This window comes from Medicago sativa, chromosome 4 (assembly GCF_051527215.1).
Source record: "Medicago sativa cultivar Bolivia chromosome 4, Bolivia_mono, whole genome shotgun sequence".
Lineage (NCBI taxonomy): Eukaryota > Viridiplantae > Streptophyta > Magnoliopsida > Fabales > Fabaceae > Medicago > Medicago sativa.
This window is the reverse complement of record NC_140752.1, coordinates 99,627,837-99,646,314: the sequence shown is the minus strand read 5'-3', so window position 1 is coordinate 99,646,314 and position 18,478 is coordinate 99,627,837. Positions and strand designations below refer to the sequence as shown.

The following is an 18,478-nucleotide window of genomic DNA, read 5'->3' as shown; positions in this document are numbered from 1 at the left end:
TAGTGTTTGAATCATTAAATCAAGTGACATCTTGTTTGTAAGTCAGTCTGGGAAAAAAAACAAATTATAGATTATAATAAAAAAAATAACAATCATTTAAATATTACTATTTTTAAGTGGCTTAAAAAAAAATTAAGAGGTTTTTTAGAATAAAAGAAGCAGCTCTGTGTTTATTTGTCTTAATGAAAACTCCTTAAAATAATATTTTTTTAGATTAAACAAACAAATTGTATCAAAACGGACCCTCAAATCAGGCCACATCTATCCTATCACGAAATCCTCATTATCAACATAATCAATCTCCTTTGGTCAAAAAAAAAAAATTATTTGTGTCCATTCCTCAAGTTAACTTAGTTTGGAATTTTGATATCATAGTAGTACTTTACGTGAACTCTCTTACATAATAAGGGAACAAATATAATTGTGCAAAATATTGCTAAGTATCACATCATCATTATTATCATTATGACATTATCGTTTTTTTTAACGGATCATCATTATCGTTATTGTCAATATATTATCCTATGTTGATTTGTACCGCCTCTGTTTCAAAATGAGTGTCGTTTTGGCCATTTGCACACAGATTAGGAATGAAATGAAATAATCATTAGATATAACACTTTCACTAAACTGCCCTTACTTTATAAGAAAAAGACAAACTTAAAGTTGCATTGAAAATTGTGTGAGAGAAAAGTTGGAGAGGGTAAAGTTGGAAGAAAAAAAATTAAATCTGTATTGGAAATGTAAAGTGACATTCATTTTGAAACAATTTTTTTTAGCTAAAGCGACACTTATTTTGAAACGGAGGGAATAGTATTCTTGAGACTATCAAATGGAAAGAAAAAAAAAAACATAAGCTATAAATCATAATCAATCAACACCAGTGACCCGCCCATGATGATGGTGTTGTCTACGGTGAGAGACCTCTATAGGTCTCCTACCGGTGGGAGACCCCCACCTTTTTTTTTTTTAAATCAATTAAAAACCATTAGATGTATTGATGAAAGACATTGAACGGCTGTGATGTATAGGGAATATGGCCCACAAAAATTAATATTTAATCATAAATTTTGATTTTAAAAAATGAAATGGAAATTGAAATTAAACTTAGGAAAGAGTGTTTTGGGAATTGTAACAAAAAAATTTAAAAACCCGGCAACAATTTGATAATTTTAAATTTTATTAAACCTCTCTAAAATTAAATTTTATTTTAATAGAATACAAAAAAATCATTTTAATTAAAACGAAAACAGAAGAGAAATAATAACAATCCAGATGGACAAAAAAGAAATTAAATTAAAATAGGCTTAATTTTGCAGACGTTTAATTAAATTAAAAATTATCAAACTTCATTATAATGTTTTAGCAATTGTTAAAAAAAAAATTGAATATAGTGTTTCCAAACCGTGCTGGGTTTTTAAATTTTTTTGTGACAATTCGCAAAACACCCTTTCCTAAGTTTAATTTCAATTTCCATTTCATTTTTTAAAATCAAAATTTATGATTAAATATTAATTTTTGTGGGTCATATTCCCTATACATCACAACCATTCAATGTCTTTCATCAATACATCCAATGGTTTTTAATTGATTTGCAAAAAAAAAAAAGGTGGGGGTCTCCCACCGGTAGGAGACCTATAGAGGTCTCTCACCGTAGACAGCGCCCAGGATGGCTTGACTCGGTTGCAAAATACGGATTGAATTATGGTGACATTGACAACATTGTTCTTCTCTTTTTTTTAATCAATCATCTTTGAGTCTTGCTAATAAGTATTTCATTTAAAATACATTAATATATCATTTAAATGCAATTTAAAGTAGACCCATGTAAGCTTCACAGTAAGTGGTAAGTGACGATAACAGAAAGTGCAGAAGCTCATTGGTCTAAGTATTGCATTTGGGGATTTGGTAAGAGGAAGTTTGGCATCACCTTCCTTCCTATAGTTAGTAGTATTTCCAATTTCCAAATGCAGTGTCACAGTGTATGGTGTGGGGTCAGCTTTAAACCCACATGGCACTCACACAACACAAGCACAATACCGTCCACATCTATCCGAGTTCAAACACTGCCACGCGTTTATACTTTCCTAAAGTACTATATCCTTTAACTTTAACACCAGTACTTTCTACATATATTTTTATTTTTAGGATATAGTTCTATTTTAGTTTTTCACAAAAAGCACATCATTTAGTTTTTAGTCTTTAAAATAATTTAATTTTTAGTTTGTTACCAAAATAAATCAAACATGTTATTCTATTCATCAATTGTGACACTCTACATATTATATGGTCGATAATGTGCATTTCTTTCTGTCAAGAAATTAACAATGTAAGACGTATTTCGGTTTCAAACAAGAACATTTTAAAAATTAAAGTTCATAAATGAGAAAATTAAATATTCCTCATTCTTTTTTCTTTTCTATATCTTCCATTCATGGATGAAAATCACAATTTTTTTCATACTTTTGCTTCGACTTTTTTAAAATGCTAAATAAAAAAAATCAATTTTCTTCCTCCTTCTTCGTAGTTTTTTTTTCCTTTGAAGTTACACGATACATGTCCCTTCGGTTACTATTATAAGCAAAAACCTACATGTTAGATTAATTCAATTAATGATATATATAACATTCATTATAGACCACATACATCATTTAATGAATGAATCTAATATGTTGATTTTTGCCTATAATAATGACTGGATGATGTATTTGTTTGACCATTGGGTTTTAAATTTGTTGGTATCATTATTTTGATTTTGTCGATATCGTTTTGTTTGGCAATGTTATGTAATTCCATCGGATTAGAGATCTTCCGCTTAAAGGGTGTTTCACGACTTGAGAATGGTGGGTTTAGAACATGAGACCTTCTTATTCTCATATAGAGGGTGGTGTATTTGTAAACACTTTAACGATCAAATAAGAATGCGAGATTTTACGGGGAGAAAAATGTATGCATGAGTTTAGGCTATAAGTTAGCCTTAATGGTGAGAAATCAGGGTTTCTTGACCCACAAATCCGAGTTTAGAGAACTATATCATGGAACGCATATGAGCATATTATAACACTGTAGCTTGGGATATAGAATGGACGGTTATGATTCTTCTGAGTGGCCCCGATTGAGTGTATCCTAAGCAACTCTATATGATGTGTAACACCCACAGCTGACGAGGACAGGGGAGTGGTCGCCGGTGCACAAGGCACGACAATGAGGGGCTCCCGACAGTTTCTAGAGGAACCGAATCACATCAGAATGAGAGGGATCCTGAGGCCGTGTAGGTATGGGACTACATGGTTGAAGGAAGACTTATAAGAATTGTTTGGTACTACCTATATCAACAAGATGCATATTCTTTTTGGTAGCTCATTCCATAAGAACTCCATAGTTAAGCGTGCTTGACTTGAAGCAATTTTGGGATGGGTGACCTACCGGAAAGTTTCCCGGTAAGCGTGCGAGTGAGGACAAAACACGCTCAAAAGACTCGTGTTGGTTTATAGGATCAGTCGGCAATCCTAAAAGCAGTCTGGGATGTTACATGATGGCCCGAGTATTAGATAGTGACTTGAAAGGACCCAACTCATTGAGGAATTGAGCTTCGACCAAATCTGTAAAATACATAAAGTATGAACAAATGACTTCATCATGCTAGTTTTACATGGTTTTTTTTAGAGGAATTTCATAAATTAGTATTAAAGTATGTAAATATCTTTATTTATTTTTTTGGTACAAAATATCTTTATATTTCTATGAATATTTATATGGCGTGATTCGATTGAATGCATGTGTAAAATATATAAAGGGAATACACCCTTCTTTATGCTGAATTTTTATTGGTCAGTTTTACCCTCTACTTGCTATTAAAATAACTAGTTGATTTAATAAAAACATGTAAGTAGTTCCCTAAAAAAAAAAAGGAAGAAATAAAGCAGAAAAAAGACAATGGATTGCATTTATTCAATAACAATAACAATATATAAAGGGAATATGAGATTTTGGACTGAATTTTTCATTAAGCAATTATACTGTTACACAAGTTTGCATATAACAATACTACATTATTTGTGTTATTGAAATAGATAAGAATTTATATTTTATCTGTTATATTGTTGGTAAAAGATAAACATAATTTGTTACAATTTGAAAGTAGCATTTTTTTAGGAATAAAGTAACAAACATATATATCTATAATTTTAATCAAAATCAAATTTAATATAAAATTTTGCTTATAATTCACACGCGTTAGCACATCAAAATTTTGATCTGCCTTTTTCATTATTTCAATTATACCGTTAAACAAACTCTTCCATAACATTGCTATATTGTTGGTGTCATTAAAAAAAAGATAAGAATTCCCCATAAAAATATAAGAATTCATATTACTTTTGTTATATTGTTTATGTCATTGAAAAAGACAAACATGATTTGTTGGGTTTGTGATACTTTGAAAGTCACAAACATCTATAGATATACTTATAATCAAACTTTCATAAAAAATAAACAAATCATAATTTACAAATGATAGCGCAATAAAAAAGTTAATTGACGATCATGTGAGTGTTCGTCTTTCCATTAGTATACATAAGTCATAATTTTTTTTATAATCATGCTAAGACCATCCACAATGGTGGGTGCTTAACCTATTTAACACCTATTTAAATAGGCACCCCATTATGGAGTAAAATATACGGGTGCCTATGGAGAATGGTGGCTATGGAAGCACCCTCTCTCTTCATTTTTTGTTGGTCCTATTTAATAAATCTTAATAAATTAAATAAATTTTGTTGAAATGTAATGATATAAAATTATTTGTGGGACCTATTTAATAATTTCTTTTGAGGTGCCGAGTTGGAGAAAATTGATGCTTACTAAGTATTATCGTAGAATTAATGATGACACAGGGGACCCATTTAAGCACCCAATTTTGGGTGCTCTATTGTGGATAGTCTAACACGTGCTCTTAAAATTTTTACAAATAAAAAGTATTTATTAATAAATACAAATTTTCAACCTTTAATTTTAAAAATAAATTGACACAAAAACACGTACTGTTAATTTTAAATTGCCAGTACTATTAAACATTTTGTGGAAAAAGAAATTTATGGAACTTTATTATTAGGATCAGGTAATTGAAGTTCAAGTTCAACATCCATCAACATCACACCAAACTCACGCAAAAGAAAATCAACAAAGACACAGGACAGCTTCGTCGAAAAAGGAGCAGATGATGTACGAATGTCTAATTCATATTTTTATAATTTTATTTTATATCATTTTAAAATTTACTTTATATACACGTAAAATATAACCTTTTTCATATCGTTTTTAATGTTTTACATGTAGATTGTAATGTGATTTACATCATAATGCATGAAAATTAAATTTACTAATTTATTTATTTTAATTTAAAAAGAAAAACCGAAGTGATTGTTGTGAAGTTAGGGATGATAAAATAGGTTGGTCTTTCCTATTTTAATCGACCTTTCACTGGACTTTCATGTCTAAAGGTGGGACAACTTAAGTAGGTGAATTGAAAATTTTAGTCTTCTTCTCATGGGGTTTATCTTAGATAAATTATTTCGAGAAAATTGTATTTTTCATTTTAATTTTATTATAATTATAAAACTAGAAAACATATGAAATAAAAATTTAGCAAATAAGTGTTTTCGTAACTAAAAAGTAAAAATATAAAAAAGAAATGGAAGTTAAATATATTTCTCAAACTCAGGCATCTTTTTCCTTTTGGTTGGTAATACATAAAAATAAAGAACAAAAATATTAGCTTAATAGGAATGTACAATAAGAAATAGCCCCTTGAGTAGTGATAACAACTGCTGAGTATTTATACGTAGTGCTCATTGCAATTTGCAAAGCATGTATAGCTACAATGCAACAAAAATTAAGTGATTTGGTTAATTCTCAGTTTAAACCAAAACAAATTGTCCTAATTTATGTTCTACTAGACTCTAACCCGTACGATGTACGGGTATTGTTGAGTTTCATATGTATCAAAGTGGTTATATTATTAATTTTAGAGTTACATTTAAAGTCATAGAAACAATCAAACTAAGTGATGATTGAGAGTGATCGACATGCAAAATCTCAAAAAAAAAAACAAATTAAAAACATTAGTTTGCATCAACAAAAATGAATATGGAATCAAAGTCATAAATTAAATTATGTGAAAGTAATTAAACATGGGAATAAACACAATAAAAATGAGTGTTAGTGGCTTAAAAAAAGGCATTTAGGATTACATATCCATTTTAGAAGCAACAATATTTAAATAAAAATGTTAGTGGTCTAGTTGTAAAACCTCTAAGGGTTGTCATGGGATGGGTAGGCGGTTCAATTCTCAGCAAACCTTTTTCTTCAAAAAAATTATTTAGACCCGCCAAAAAGGGAGGATTAGGGTTAAACAGGTTGATTGGAGACTGTCTAACATTTATATATATTAAGATTAAGATTAAGATTAGAGGAATGCTAAGCACAGTTGCTTTAACACTCTCCCTTGGACACCTTCGCTACCATTGGTCCAGGTGGTTGTTAATTTAAAATTTTGTAAAAGGCAACCGAGTAAGTCAATTAATATGGTTTAATTTTTTTTTATTTTAATCAAGTCCTTTTGTAGAAATTTTTTTTTTTCTGCCCCTATAACAAAAAAAAATGATATATCTGCCCCTAGTTGAAAATTATTGTTGTAAATGCCCTTGTTCTTCAATTCAAATGGCGAGCATCCCATTTTTTCAACCCTTCTCTGCAAGCTTGCAGGCTTTCTCAGACTTTCTCTGACTTTATCTGTGTGTTTGTAATTTCATTTGGCGAGCATGTATATTTAAGGCATTTAATTTTTTTTTTCCATGCTTGATTTTTGAATTGGCGAGCATGCCATGCTTGGGTTTTTTTATTTAATTTTTTTTTTCCATGCTTGATTTTTGAAATGGCGAGCATGCCATTCTTGTTTTTTTTTTAGTATTTTTTTTTGCTTGTTTCATTTGGCGTGTCTATTTGCCTTTCAAAACATGAAGTTGCAAACTAGCATTGCAAACTTGATTTTATCTCTTTATCGAAGGAGGATGGGGCCAGACATTGAGGTAAAAAAGAACTTTGGAGTGCAACATTAATGATAATAAAAAATAACAGTGAATATTGAGAGTGAGAGACACTTCCAAAATAACATCTACAGTAAAATAGAGAACAAAAGAAAAACCAAATAGTAGTAAAATCAACCAACCTGTTTGTTGCCATCAAAACTTTGATATTTCCTCGAGCATCAAACCCATCAAGCTGATTCACAATTTCAAGCATAGTACGCTGAACCTCATTATCACCACCAACACCAAATGAAACAAGCAAAAAAAAATACTAAAAAAAAAACAAGAATGGCATGCTCGCCATTTCAAAAATCAAGCATGGAAAAAAAAATTAAATAAAAAAACCCAAGCATGGCATGCTCGCCAATTCAAAAATCAAGCATGGAAAAAAAAAATTAAATGCCTTAAATATACATGCTCGCCAAATGAAATTACAAACACACAGATAAAGTCTGAGAAAGCCTGCAAGCTTGCAGAGAAGGGTTGAAAAAATGGGATGCTCGCCATTTGAATTGAAGAACAAGGGCATTTACAACAATAATTTTCAACTAGGGGCAGATATATCATTTTATTTTGTTATAGGGGCAGAAAAAAAAAAATTTCCCTTTTGTAACAAAAAAAAAAGTCTGCAAGGCTATCTGTATTCATCCATCATCCTCAAGCATCAATGGAATCCTTGAAAGTGTATGACTACGAGATGAGAGCATGCAATTTTTGGGAGGAAATTGAAGAACACAACCATTCACTTCACAAATACTCCATATTAAAATTTGATAAGTAACATATAATCAATTTTTCTCATGCCAGCAGCAGCTATGGAGTATTTGTGAAGTGAATGGTTGTGTTCATATTAAAAGTTGATAAATAACATATAATCATTTTTTGGAAGGAAATTGAAGAACACAACCATTCACTTCACAAATTTACATTGCTTCGTTTGGGGCAGCAGCCTGCTGCCTGCTGCCCTGAACGAAGGATCTGAACCAACATCACATTCACAACAACCTCGCGGCTCATAACCATGCTTCAACCTTCGGTACCTAATTCACCTAAACATCAACCAAAAATCAAATCTTTCCCTAAGTTTCACAAAAGGGTCAAGTCAAATTATTCCAATAAACTACTCCCTCCGTCCCGGAATATCTGACCCATTTTCTAAAAAAAAGTGTCCCAAAATAACCGAGTCATTTAAATTTTCAATACAACTTTCATCGTTCTCAATACAATATAACTCTAATTAATACTACTTTCATCATTCCCAATACAATATATTCTACTTTCCCCTTTATTTATACATTTTTCTTAGGGTAAATTACACTCACCTCCCCTGAGGTCTTCTTAAATTACACTAACCACCCCTCTAGTTTTCAACTAAACACTAACCTCCCCTCCATGTAACACCGTTAGCTCTCAGTTAAATAACCTTTCAAAAACCTCACCCTCTTCACTTACTCAACAATATTATCATGTTTTTGTTATCGTTACCTTTCTTTAAAAGCAGCACCTTGTTGTTTGAAATCAGAATGTTGATAGTTTACACAATTAAGGAGGTTTTTTTTGTTCATGAAATTAGGTAGTGACTATATGAATAACCAAAACGGAACTGAATCTGAGACAGAATCGTTGAGATAAACGCCGAGTTAGAACTTAATCAGAAATAAAATCATCAAAATTGGAAGAAGTTACGGAGCCAACATAGTCAAATTCAATTGAAAATTGAAATATATTTGCTGATAGATTTGCTCTTTAAGTCTCTCTCTTGAGACATAGAAGAAGAAGTGGGAGGAGAAATAGCATAAAAATTGGGGCAGATTTCTGATTGCTCTTTAAGTGAAAATGAATTTGAATTACTCAAATGATTTTAAATTGGATTCCTTCTCTCCGGGTCCTTTTTATTCTTCTATCTATCATGTTGAATTGTGATACAATTAAATGTATTATTCCCTATGTTTGCTAATCGGATGTTGATCTTGATTAACTAAATAGAACACTACCTCTTCAATACCATTTTACTGAGTTCATTGCAATTTTCTATGGAATCTTGGATCAAAGCAAATAAAAGGTAGAGAAGTTAATTACACCACTCCCTCAAAAAGTTAATTACACCACTATGAACAAATTAATGAGAAGTTAATTAACCGAAGACAAACTAACGGTGTTAACAGGTAGTTAGAAGGAGGGGATGTTTGTCATTTTAAATAAAACTTAAGGGAGGTTAATGTTTAATTGAAAACTAGAGGGGGTGTTAGTGCTATTTAACAATACCTCAAGGGAGGTGAATGTAATTTACCATTTTTCTTAATCTGTGTGAAAAACCAAACTGGCTCAGATAAAACAGGACGGAGGGAGTATCCATCTCCAAAGAATTCATATTCTTGTGCCAATAACTATCAACAGTCACACAAAAAAACTCAAGTATTCCCTTTCTTTGTGTTACCCAGCATAGCAAAACTCAAGTATTCCCTTTCTACTGCTACTATCTCATTCTTCTTCTATCTGTAGCAAAAATAGAGAGCTTGCGATTGGGGAATTTAATATGACATAATTCAATGGGTTCGACACAGAAAGGAGATTCAATATTTGAAACAAAGAAAGAAATCGCTTAAGATGAGCTTCTCATGTTGTTGTGGATTTAAGGTGTTTTTAGATTTGCTGCACAACACAATTTTTGAGTAATAATAATTAAAAATTAAAAATAAAATGCTAATAAATTCATGACTTGTTCAGCCGGTTACAGGTTTAAGATATTAAAAAGCACATGACGTGTCTCCTATAAACGAGAGAGGGACCAACCGCGACTGTACGGGCGACTGCCCGTAGCACTGCTCATTAAAATTAATTCTCTCATTTATGTTCTTTTAATTCTTCTTATTCTTTTTTCTCTCATTTTGTTGGTGATTCCTATGGAAGTTTATATTAGCAACCAATTTATGATTTATCTGGTGTTCTTTTTGACAATTTTCTAGTTCTTTAGAAAAAATGAACCATGAAAATGTAGCATTTAGACTCTAGTTTTATCTTGGTTTTCGGGTGTCAAACATTAATTATGTTTGAACCTTTTTAACCGGTGATATCTCATTTTTTCTTGGGAAAGGAAAAAATAAGCAAAACCCTTGAGAATCGAGGTCCGGGAGTTGTTTTCGCAACGGGAAGGTGTTAGGCACCCATAACGACTATAGTAACCTATAGGAACCGTCTTTATTTTCTACGCGCGCGCTTTATTTTTAAATGCTATTTGAAAAATGATATTTACACCTAAGAGTTTTCTAAGTGAAGAATTGGAGGGAGAAGAAAGCGTTTGAATTTTTATTTTATTTGAATTGAAGGAATTTTGATTCCTTGCCTACGTACCCTTTTAAGGGATCAAATCCACCGTAGTTCTCTTCCAAAAATGTTTTTGTTTTTGTTGGTTGATTTTAAGTTTGAAAATTGAAATCTTGAAGAATGAGAGAGAGAGGCCTCAAGGGCATAAGATTGTGAAAAGTGGGGTTTGATTAGTGATTTTGGAAAAAAGTCAAGTATGATTAATTTTCATTGAAATTTGATTAAGAAAATAAAAGGAAAATACAATGGGATCTTAATCCCAAGGTTTATTTAGAAAATGGTTTGAGTGATATTGTTCATGTTTATTTGGAAAATGATTTTTGCTAAGTTTCAAATCCTAAACATACATCTAAACATACATTCCCTAAACATACATCTAAAATATCCATGTGATGTGTGTGCATGTGTCGGTGCTTGTGTCGGTGTACATTATTAGAGTCCATAGTCCATATTACATCCTTCACCTACATACACACTACTTCCTTGTGAGAACTTAATCCCACATAAATGAATTAAAAGCAAAAGAAATGTAAAGAAATGAGATGAGAAAGTGTGATGGAGAATATGCTTATGATGTATGAAACATGAAACAAGAAAATGTTAGTAGCATAGGGTAATATCAAAGAAAATAAAGCAAGTAAGATATCAAGACAAAAACATAGAAAACTTCACAAAATAAAGCCAAAAAAGTGCAAAAATATAACTAAAATTTACTCACAAAATGCAAGAAACCTATTGCCTAAAATTCTCACATTCTAATACATTTTTCAAAGGCTTAGAATCAGGTCTTAAAATGAGAATTAGGGCAACATGATGAACTTGACATTTACAAAGTAAATTTAGGCATATTTGCATTATTTATTCACAAATGTAACTTGTAAACCAAGCAACTAATCAAGATTCACACACAAGCATCAAAATTATGTACAAACAGTAGCTAAAGATTCATAGAATCATATAACATGTATATCAAATAGTCATCAAGAACATAGAATGGAATTGAGCAATTTTTTTTTAGAGGTTTTTCCACACAAAATCAAGAAATAATGCAAGAAAATGTGTTAATATTTTTTAACAAAATTTTCAGTGAACAAAATGCATAGAAACATCACAAAAATAACAAGAAATATACATGAAATTTTTTTAGAATTTTTAAGGGATTTTGAAGCTCAAGAACATATGAAACTTCACAAATTTTAACAAAAAAAAAATAGTAAACAATTAACAAGAAAAATACCACACATATTTTTAATCAAGATTTAACACATAACAACATCACAAAAATGCCAAGAAAATGATCAAGAACATATAGAAATTTTTTTTAGGAATTTTATAGCACAAAAATAAGCATGCAGGGGTGCCAATATCACAAGGCAGTGTGGAAAATAGAAAAAAAGGCAGCAAAAAACGAGATCTTCAGCAACAGAGGCCCAAGCCCAAGGTCTTTGGTGGATTCGGATCCTCCAAACGCCTCAGAGGCGTTGGATTGATCCATCTCCAACAAAACCCTAGATCTGAGGGCTAGGAACACGCAAAACACCATAAGACGGTTTAGGCACACCAAAAGAGCAAATCCACACCGTACACGTCATTGGAAAGCAAATCAAACGGTGAGGAAGGAAGAGAAGATGGTTTGGGGAGCGAACCAGACTTGTTCAGGTGAACCGGTCCGGTTCACTCCCTATAAAAGTTAATGAGCCGGTTCTTTCTTCATTTTCAACCGTTCTTTCTCTTTCTTCTTCTCGTCTTTCTCTCGTTCTCTCATCTTCTCTGATCTAACCCTAACGGCGTCAGAGATTAAAAGAATGGTGATAACCACACTGTGAACCTCAGAGAACGATGGAATCATCGTCTTCTCTGGTGAGAGAGACGGATTCCGTTCGTTCTTCGTTTGTTTTTGTTGTAACCGAAGGTTTAACGGTGTGTTTTCGCCGTTCTTTGTTTAACAACCCTAGATCTATGAGATACGAAGCTAAACGAACATGAATCACATTCTGGAAATAGTTTTTGAGGATTTGAACTTACCAGTGTTTTAATCGGAGGAAAGATTTCAGAGGAAAGACGAAAGCTTCGATTGAACCACTTCGTGTTCTTCTGGTAAGCTTCCACTGAAAATGAATCGGTTACTCTCCTTGTTTTCTTCACCGGTGTGATTTTGCTTCGTCTTCACTTCGATCTTTCTTCTTTTCTTCTCCAATCTTCTTCTCGTGATCGCCTTGGGCTTGAATTGCGAGAAGAGGAACAAGTACGGTTCGATGATGATGATTTTCGAAGAAAATCACTGAGAACTATTACGAATCCAAATGAATTTTATGAAAATCTATCGAATTGGCATGGCTTTTGATTTCGATTTTCTGATAACTTGTGTTGATTTTTGTGAAATTGGTGATGAATTGGTCAATTTGTGCCTGTTTTTGTCAATCTGGAAAACGGTTAGGGTTTAGAAAGGGGATGAATGTTCTTGAATGTTCATCTTCATTTCTTTGAATTCGTTGGGTTTGATCTTGGATGATTCTGGAAAGAGAGAAAGAAAAGTGTTTTTGGTGATTTGGCACTCAATTTTGCTGAGTTGTTCCGTTCTCTTTGGGACTGTGATGATTGGGCCTTTATATAGGTGACATGTGTTACTGATAGCCAATAGGAGCTTGCCACGTGTTATGGACTGATGACTTAGACAAAAGGACCATTCTGCAATTCTGGAAAATTTAAAAGGACCAACATGCAAATAATAAAAAAACTAAAAATAAAATTGGACAAAATATGGACTGTTCTGCAATTATTAAAAGAAAAGGACTTAAAAATAAATTCGAAACAAAAAAGGACTTGGATGCAATTATCAGAAATTTGAGGACTTTGAAAAAAAATTAAAAATAAAATTGGACTAAAAATTGGTAAATTTGACTAAACGTAAAGTGAAACGATTAAAAATAACAAAACGGACTAAAATGAACCAATTACTTAAATGAGGTAATTTAAAGTAACCTCTCTCTACCAAAATTTCGTGTGAAATGACCAAAATGCCCCTGGGGACCAAAACGACTCAAAATGACTCAGATGCAATTTTAAAATGGATTTTATCATGAAATTAAAGCAAGAGTTTATTCAAACCAATTGAAAAGACTCAGAGACAATTTTTAGAAATTAAACAGAGTTTTGACATAGGAAATGACTAAAATGCCCCTAGGGGCTAGACTGACTCAAAATGACTTTAAACGTAATTTTTGAAATGGATTTTGACATGAGATTGAAACAAGGGCTTATACAAACCAATTGAAAGGACTCAAACAATTTTCAAAGACTAAAATGAGTTTGAATGCAGGAAATGACTAAAATACCCTTTTCCATGAATTTTGCAAATGACATTGAAATAAAATGCAGAGAAACATGTAATTGATCAGAGACCAATTCAAATGACTTGAAATGCCAGAAAGAAGAGTTGAGCTAGTATTTTTAGGTCCAAAATTAGGGTATAACTTAAACAATTCAATTCTAATTGAAATTGTGGATCTTTTACAAATAGTTCAAATGGTATGCATATCAATGTTATGTCTCTTAAATCTATGAATGTGTTTTTTAAGATGATTGATTTTGTCATCCAAAAAAGATTTTGTCATTCATTCATGCATGTGTAATTTTTAATATGAAAGGCATATGAAAATAGATAATTTATATGACCAAAATCATTGAAGCCCATTAATCAAATGATATGCCCAATTGTTTGATAATTTACCCGGTGGTTAATTTTATTGATAAATTTCTGATTTTTAGTCTTTGGCTTTAATTTAATCAATAACAAGGGGGCATTTGAAATTAAATATTTGGGTCCTACATGCCTTTTTCAGCTTGTATATCTTTTTTCCAATAAGGGAAGTTGATAAAAATTTAAGTTGACTTAGAATGGCCGTTGATGTCGAAGTCTTTGCATTATATATATCAAATGAAAAGCATTCTAATTCTAGTTATTTGCTACGTTATTTCCACCAACATTCCAAGAACCTTCTGCTTTTCTCATATAAAAAAAACTCAAATCGTCTCATTCTGCATTTCATTCATCTAAGCTAGCTACCTCACTGCAACCTTTTCTTACACCAACAATAACATCAGAGCAAGCTGGTCCTAAATTCTTTACCAAAATGGTTGCAAAACGTTTTCTTGATGATTTTAATGAAGACAAAGTCAAACCAAATGACAAACGCATGAGAACTACGACAACATCTTCTTTTGCTTCGTATGTTTTTGTCCCTTAAACCAATCAAACAACCCAATATTCATTTTATTATGTTCTTTCACTTATTTAATTTTATAAAACTTATTTTTGCTTAATGTTTTTTACTAGTATTTTATGTTTCAACTATTACATAGTTTTAATTAAATTAAATGTTGCATAATATATATCCTCTACTGTACATTAATTACTCTCAATTCTCATGTGACAGGGTAATAGGAGAAATTGTTATGGTGAAAAACATGCAAAACCTTTTCTCTGGCTTGGAACCTTTACTTAGAAGAGTGGTAAGTAACCATTCAACTTTACCATAATTTCGAAATGAAATTAATGTCAACCATACCTTAATTAAATTTATCAGAAACAAATAGATGAAAGCTTCTGAATTTTTTTTATATGTTATTTTTTTTTAAAGAAAAAGTTTTAACAAACGTGCCTTCAATATGAAAATGTTTACAATTCTTTCTATTTATATATGATTAGGTGAATGAAGAGGTGGAAAGAGCAATGAGACAATGTTATCCACCACGATCAATAACAAAGTCACCTTCATTGAGACTTCAAGCAATGGAAGAACCATTAAGTTTTCAATTCATGTTCAAAAATAAACTTTCACTTCCAATATTCACCGGTAGTAGAATACTAGACATGGATGGAAACTCAATCAATGTGATTCTTGTTGACAAAAGCAATGACCAAATAGTCCCTACAAGTCTACCTCACCCAATCAAGATAGAAATTGTAGTTCTTGATGGAGATTTTCCTCCTAGTAAAAAGGAATCATCATGGACTAGTGAGGAATTCAATAGCAATATTGTGAAAGAGAGAAATGGGAAAAGACCATTGCTTACAGGAGAATTAAATCTTACTATGAGGGATGGAATTGCACCAATTGGGGATATTGAGTTCACTGATAATTCTAGTTGGATACGTAGTAGAAAGTTTAGAGTTGCTGTTAGAATTGCTCCTGGGACTAATCAAAGTGTCCGAATTCTTGAAGGCATGACTGAACCTTTTGTTGTTAAAGATCATCGCGGAGAATGTGAGTTTTCTTTTCTTTTTCATTTATCAATTCGATATAATAAATAATTCATAGAGAAAAGATGATATGCAAATTCAAGTTCCTTGAATTTATATGCAAGCATGATTGATTAGATTGATTATAATATGTATAGGTTTTTTTTTCTGATTTTATTTTTATGTTTTCTTTCTTGGTCAAATTAATATGAATAGGTTTTTTTTTTTCTGATTTTATTTCTGTGTTCTTTCTTGGTCAAATGATTACATAGAAAATGACCCTTTTCAGATGTATGCATCACATTGAAGTTAACTAATCTAGTTACCTGGTATGTACTTGGTGGTAATTGCACCTTTAATTAAACATTGATGTGTTGTTAATAACTGCTGTTAATTAACAATTAGTTGGTAACAAGTCTGCAATTTTTTGTTTAGTTTATTTTAAGGTTGTTAAGATATAAATAAAGGATTAGAGAGGGTCTCTAGAAAGAAAAGCATCCGGTTCCAGGGTCAACCTTTTTAGTCCTATAGTTGTGTCAGAAAGAATTATGTTATTTCCACATTGGTACCATAGGCATTTTATTTTCACCCTTTCCATAGTTGGTTTGTTATATCTTGGTTAAGGAGTATGACTCATACAATTGTTTGCTAAAATTTAAATTGTTCATACAAATGTAGTGTACAAGAAACACCACCCACCAAATCTAAAGGACGAAGTGTGGCGTCTAGAGAAAATTGGTAAAGATGGAGCTTTCCACAAAAAATTGACCTCAAAAGGGATTACCACAGTGCAAGAGTTTCTCAAGTTGTCCGTAGTTGATCCTCATAGGCTCAGAAAGGTACATATCCATCTTCTAACTCAAAAAAAAAAAAAAAAATACGATTCATTATGAATGTGTCAATAAATGGTTTTCTATATATGAAAAATAAGTTAATGTTTATATGGTATTGCAATCAGATTTTAGGCATTGGAATGTCAGAGAAAATGTGGGATGTGACAATTAAACATGCAAAGACTTGTGTAATGGGAAACAAACGTTATGTCTACCGTGGACCCCAATTTATCATCCATTTGAATGCAATATGCCAAATGGTTAGAGCTAACATCAATGGCCAAACCATTCCCATCCGAGACATTAACAACACATTGGGCAAGGTACATTTATTTATACTAAAATTGTCCTTCTACTTCTACCTTTTTCTATGCATTGATTTTTAACCTATATAGTTCATTTAATTTGCAGAGCTACATACAAAACTATGTGAGAGAAGCATATGCTAGATGGAATGAGTTGGAGGAAATTGATGAAATTTTGAATGACAACGTTGCTTTGTTAACTCAAGGTATATTCTAGTAATCTATTACTACATGTGTAACTACAATGTGACTATTGTGCACAACTATTTTCTAAAATTAATTTTCCAATTGAAATTCAGCGTGACATAATGAATTCAATTATATGAATTGATTTGTTTTTTGTATATCACACGACAGGTGGAACCGTGGAGCAATTTCAAAGCAATAATCATCAAGGATCACTTATAACATATGATCAAAACAACTATTTTGGTGATACTCTCGAGACTCACAACTATGTATCAAACAATAACAATGGACAAATAGGTTGCATCGAGGGGCCACCATTTCCCACATCACCATTCATGAATGACATCATACCTTATAGCTTCTTAGATTCACAATCAGACGGTGGTGATCTAACGCCTTCAAGTTCAGGACCAATCGTTGATAGAGCTTCAAGGTGGCATTAGCAAAGTTTGTAATTTGACTTTCAGCTACACACAAAACACATGAAAAAGTAGCGGTTGGAGAATCAAATTAGTCTAATTGTCAAAAAATATAGCGAGTATATCTTGGCTCTCAGTTTAATCTCTTTTTAGTTAAGCCCATTTTAAGGCTGCGTCAAATATGGGCGTTGTTTCTCTTTTGGAAAAAGAAAAAAAAAGCAAAACAATCTCTTTTCCCACTCTCCACACTTGGTTCGGGTTATGAAATCGAAAAGAAAAAATGTAGGGTGTTTGAGGGTGTTTTTAAACCTTTTGAATTATATAATCTGAAATGTTGATGAGATAAGAATTGTCCAAATGCAAATCTGCCTTAACTGGTCCAGTGTTTCTTTTCATCAATTACGAATTTAACAAAAAAGCTATTACAAAGCAGCCAGCAGTTATAACAAAACGTTTCTAAAAAAAACTGCAATAAATCCCCTATATCCTCAAAATAGCAAAGGAATTCCGGTCAAAGGATTGCATATAAAAAAATAATTTCGAAACAGTTTATTCTTACCATTATAATTGTTAATTTATATGGTCCTTAGAGCTTCGCCTCAGCCCACATACATCATGGGAGACAAGAAAAATTCAATGCTAAAAAACAAATTCAATGTTTCTTGTCTTGCGCGTGCATGCTTGCATATGTATGTATGTAACATCAATGTTTTACATCAATGTTACTCCCTTAAGCCTTTACTTTTAGCTTTACATATATTTTTTCATGCATTTTTTGTTCTCATGTTTGTGTTGGGATTATATTATAGGTGAACCGGATCAGGCTCCAGTCAGCCAAACTGAACCATTGGGCCGGGGCAAGAGAGAAACTAAAAAGCCCAAATGGATGGACAATTTTGTATCACGTTAATTCTGCTTTTAGCTGCATTGAGTTATTGTTCTCAAAGCATCTTTAGAGTTTATTCTCTAGTACAAGTGTCCTTTTGTGATTGATGAAAGTGTAACAACAAACTGAGCCTATAAGAAGCCAGTACTATTCACGTACGTAATGGTTATGCAAGAAATTACAGATCTATTC

At 31.9% G+C, this 18,478-nt stretch overlaps 1 protein-coding gene across 2 annotated transcripts; it reads left to right on the top strand.

Moving 5' to 3' along the window:
• Positions 1 to 14,454: 14,454 nt before the first annotated feature.
• LOC146934627 (protein SAR DEFICIENT 1-like) lies at positions 14,455 to 18,475 on the top strand. 2 transcript variants are annotated; one of them, XM_085706535.1, is made up of 8 exons: positions 14,455 to 14,640; positions 14,849 to 14,924; positions 15,121 to 15,679; positions 16,333 to 16,493; positions 16,613 to 16,810; positions 16,899 to 16,998; positions 17,150 to 17,414; positions 18,210 to 18,475. In XM_085706535.1, the coding sequence occupies exons 1-8, from the start codon at positions 14,546 to 14,548 to the stop codon at positions 18,211 to 18,213; spliced, it is 1,458 nt and encodes a 485-aa protein (XP_085562661.1). In that variant the 5' UTR covers positions 14,455 to 14,545; the 3' UTR covers positions 18,214 to 18,475. The 2 variants fall into 2 exon arrangements, with proteins under 2 accessions (XP_085562661.1, XP_085562660.1); XM_085706534.1 differs by lacking the exon at positions 18,210 to 18,475 and having other exon boundaries at positions 17,150 to 17,764.
• Positions 18,476 to 18,478: the final 3 nt, after the last annotated feature.

Bases quoted from the DNA above. Each gene is read 5' to 3' on its own strand.
- LOC146934627 (XM_085706534.1), top strand. From the start codon at position 14,546: ATGGTTGCAAAACGTTTTCTTGATGATTTTAATGAAGACAAAGTCAAA. The intron at 14,925-15,120 runs GTAAGTAACCAT...ATATATGATTAG, and splicing joins AACCTTTACTTAGAAGAGTG to GTGAATGAAGAGGTGGAAAG. The intron at 16,999-17,149 runs GTATATTCTAGT...ATCACACGACAG, and splicing joins CGTTGCTTTGTTAACTCAAG to GTGGAACCGTGGAGCAATTT.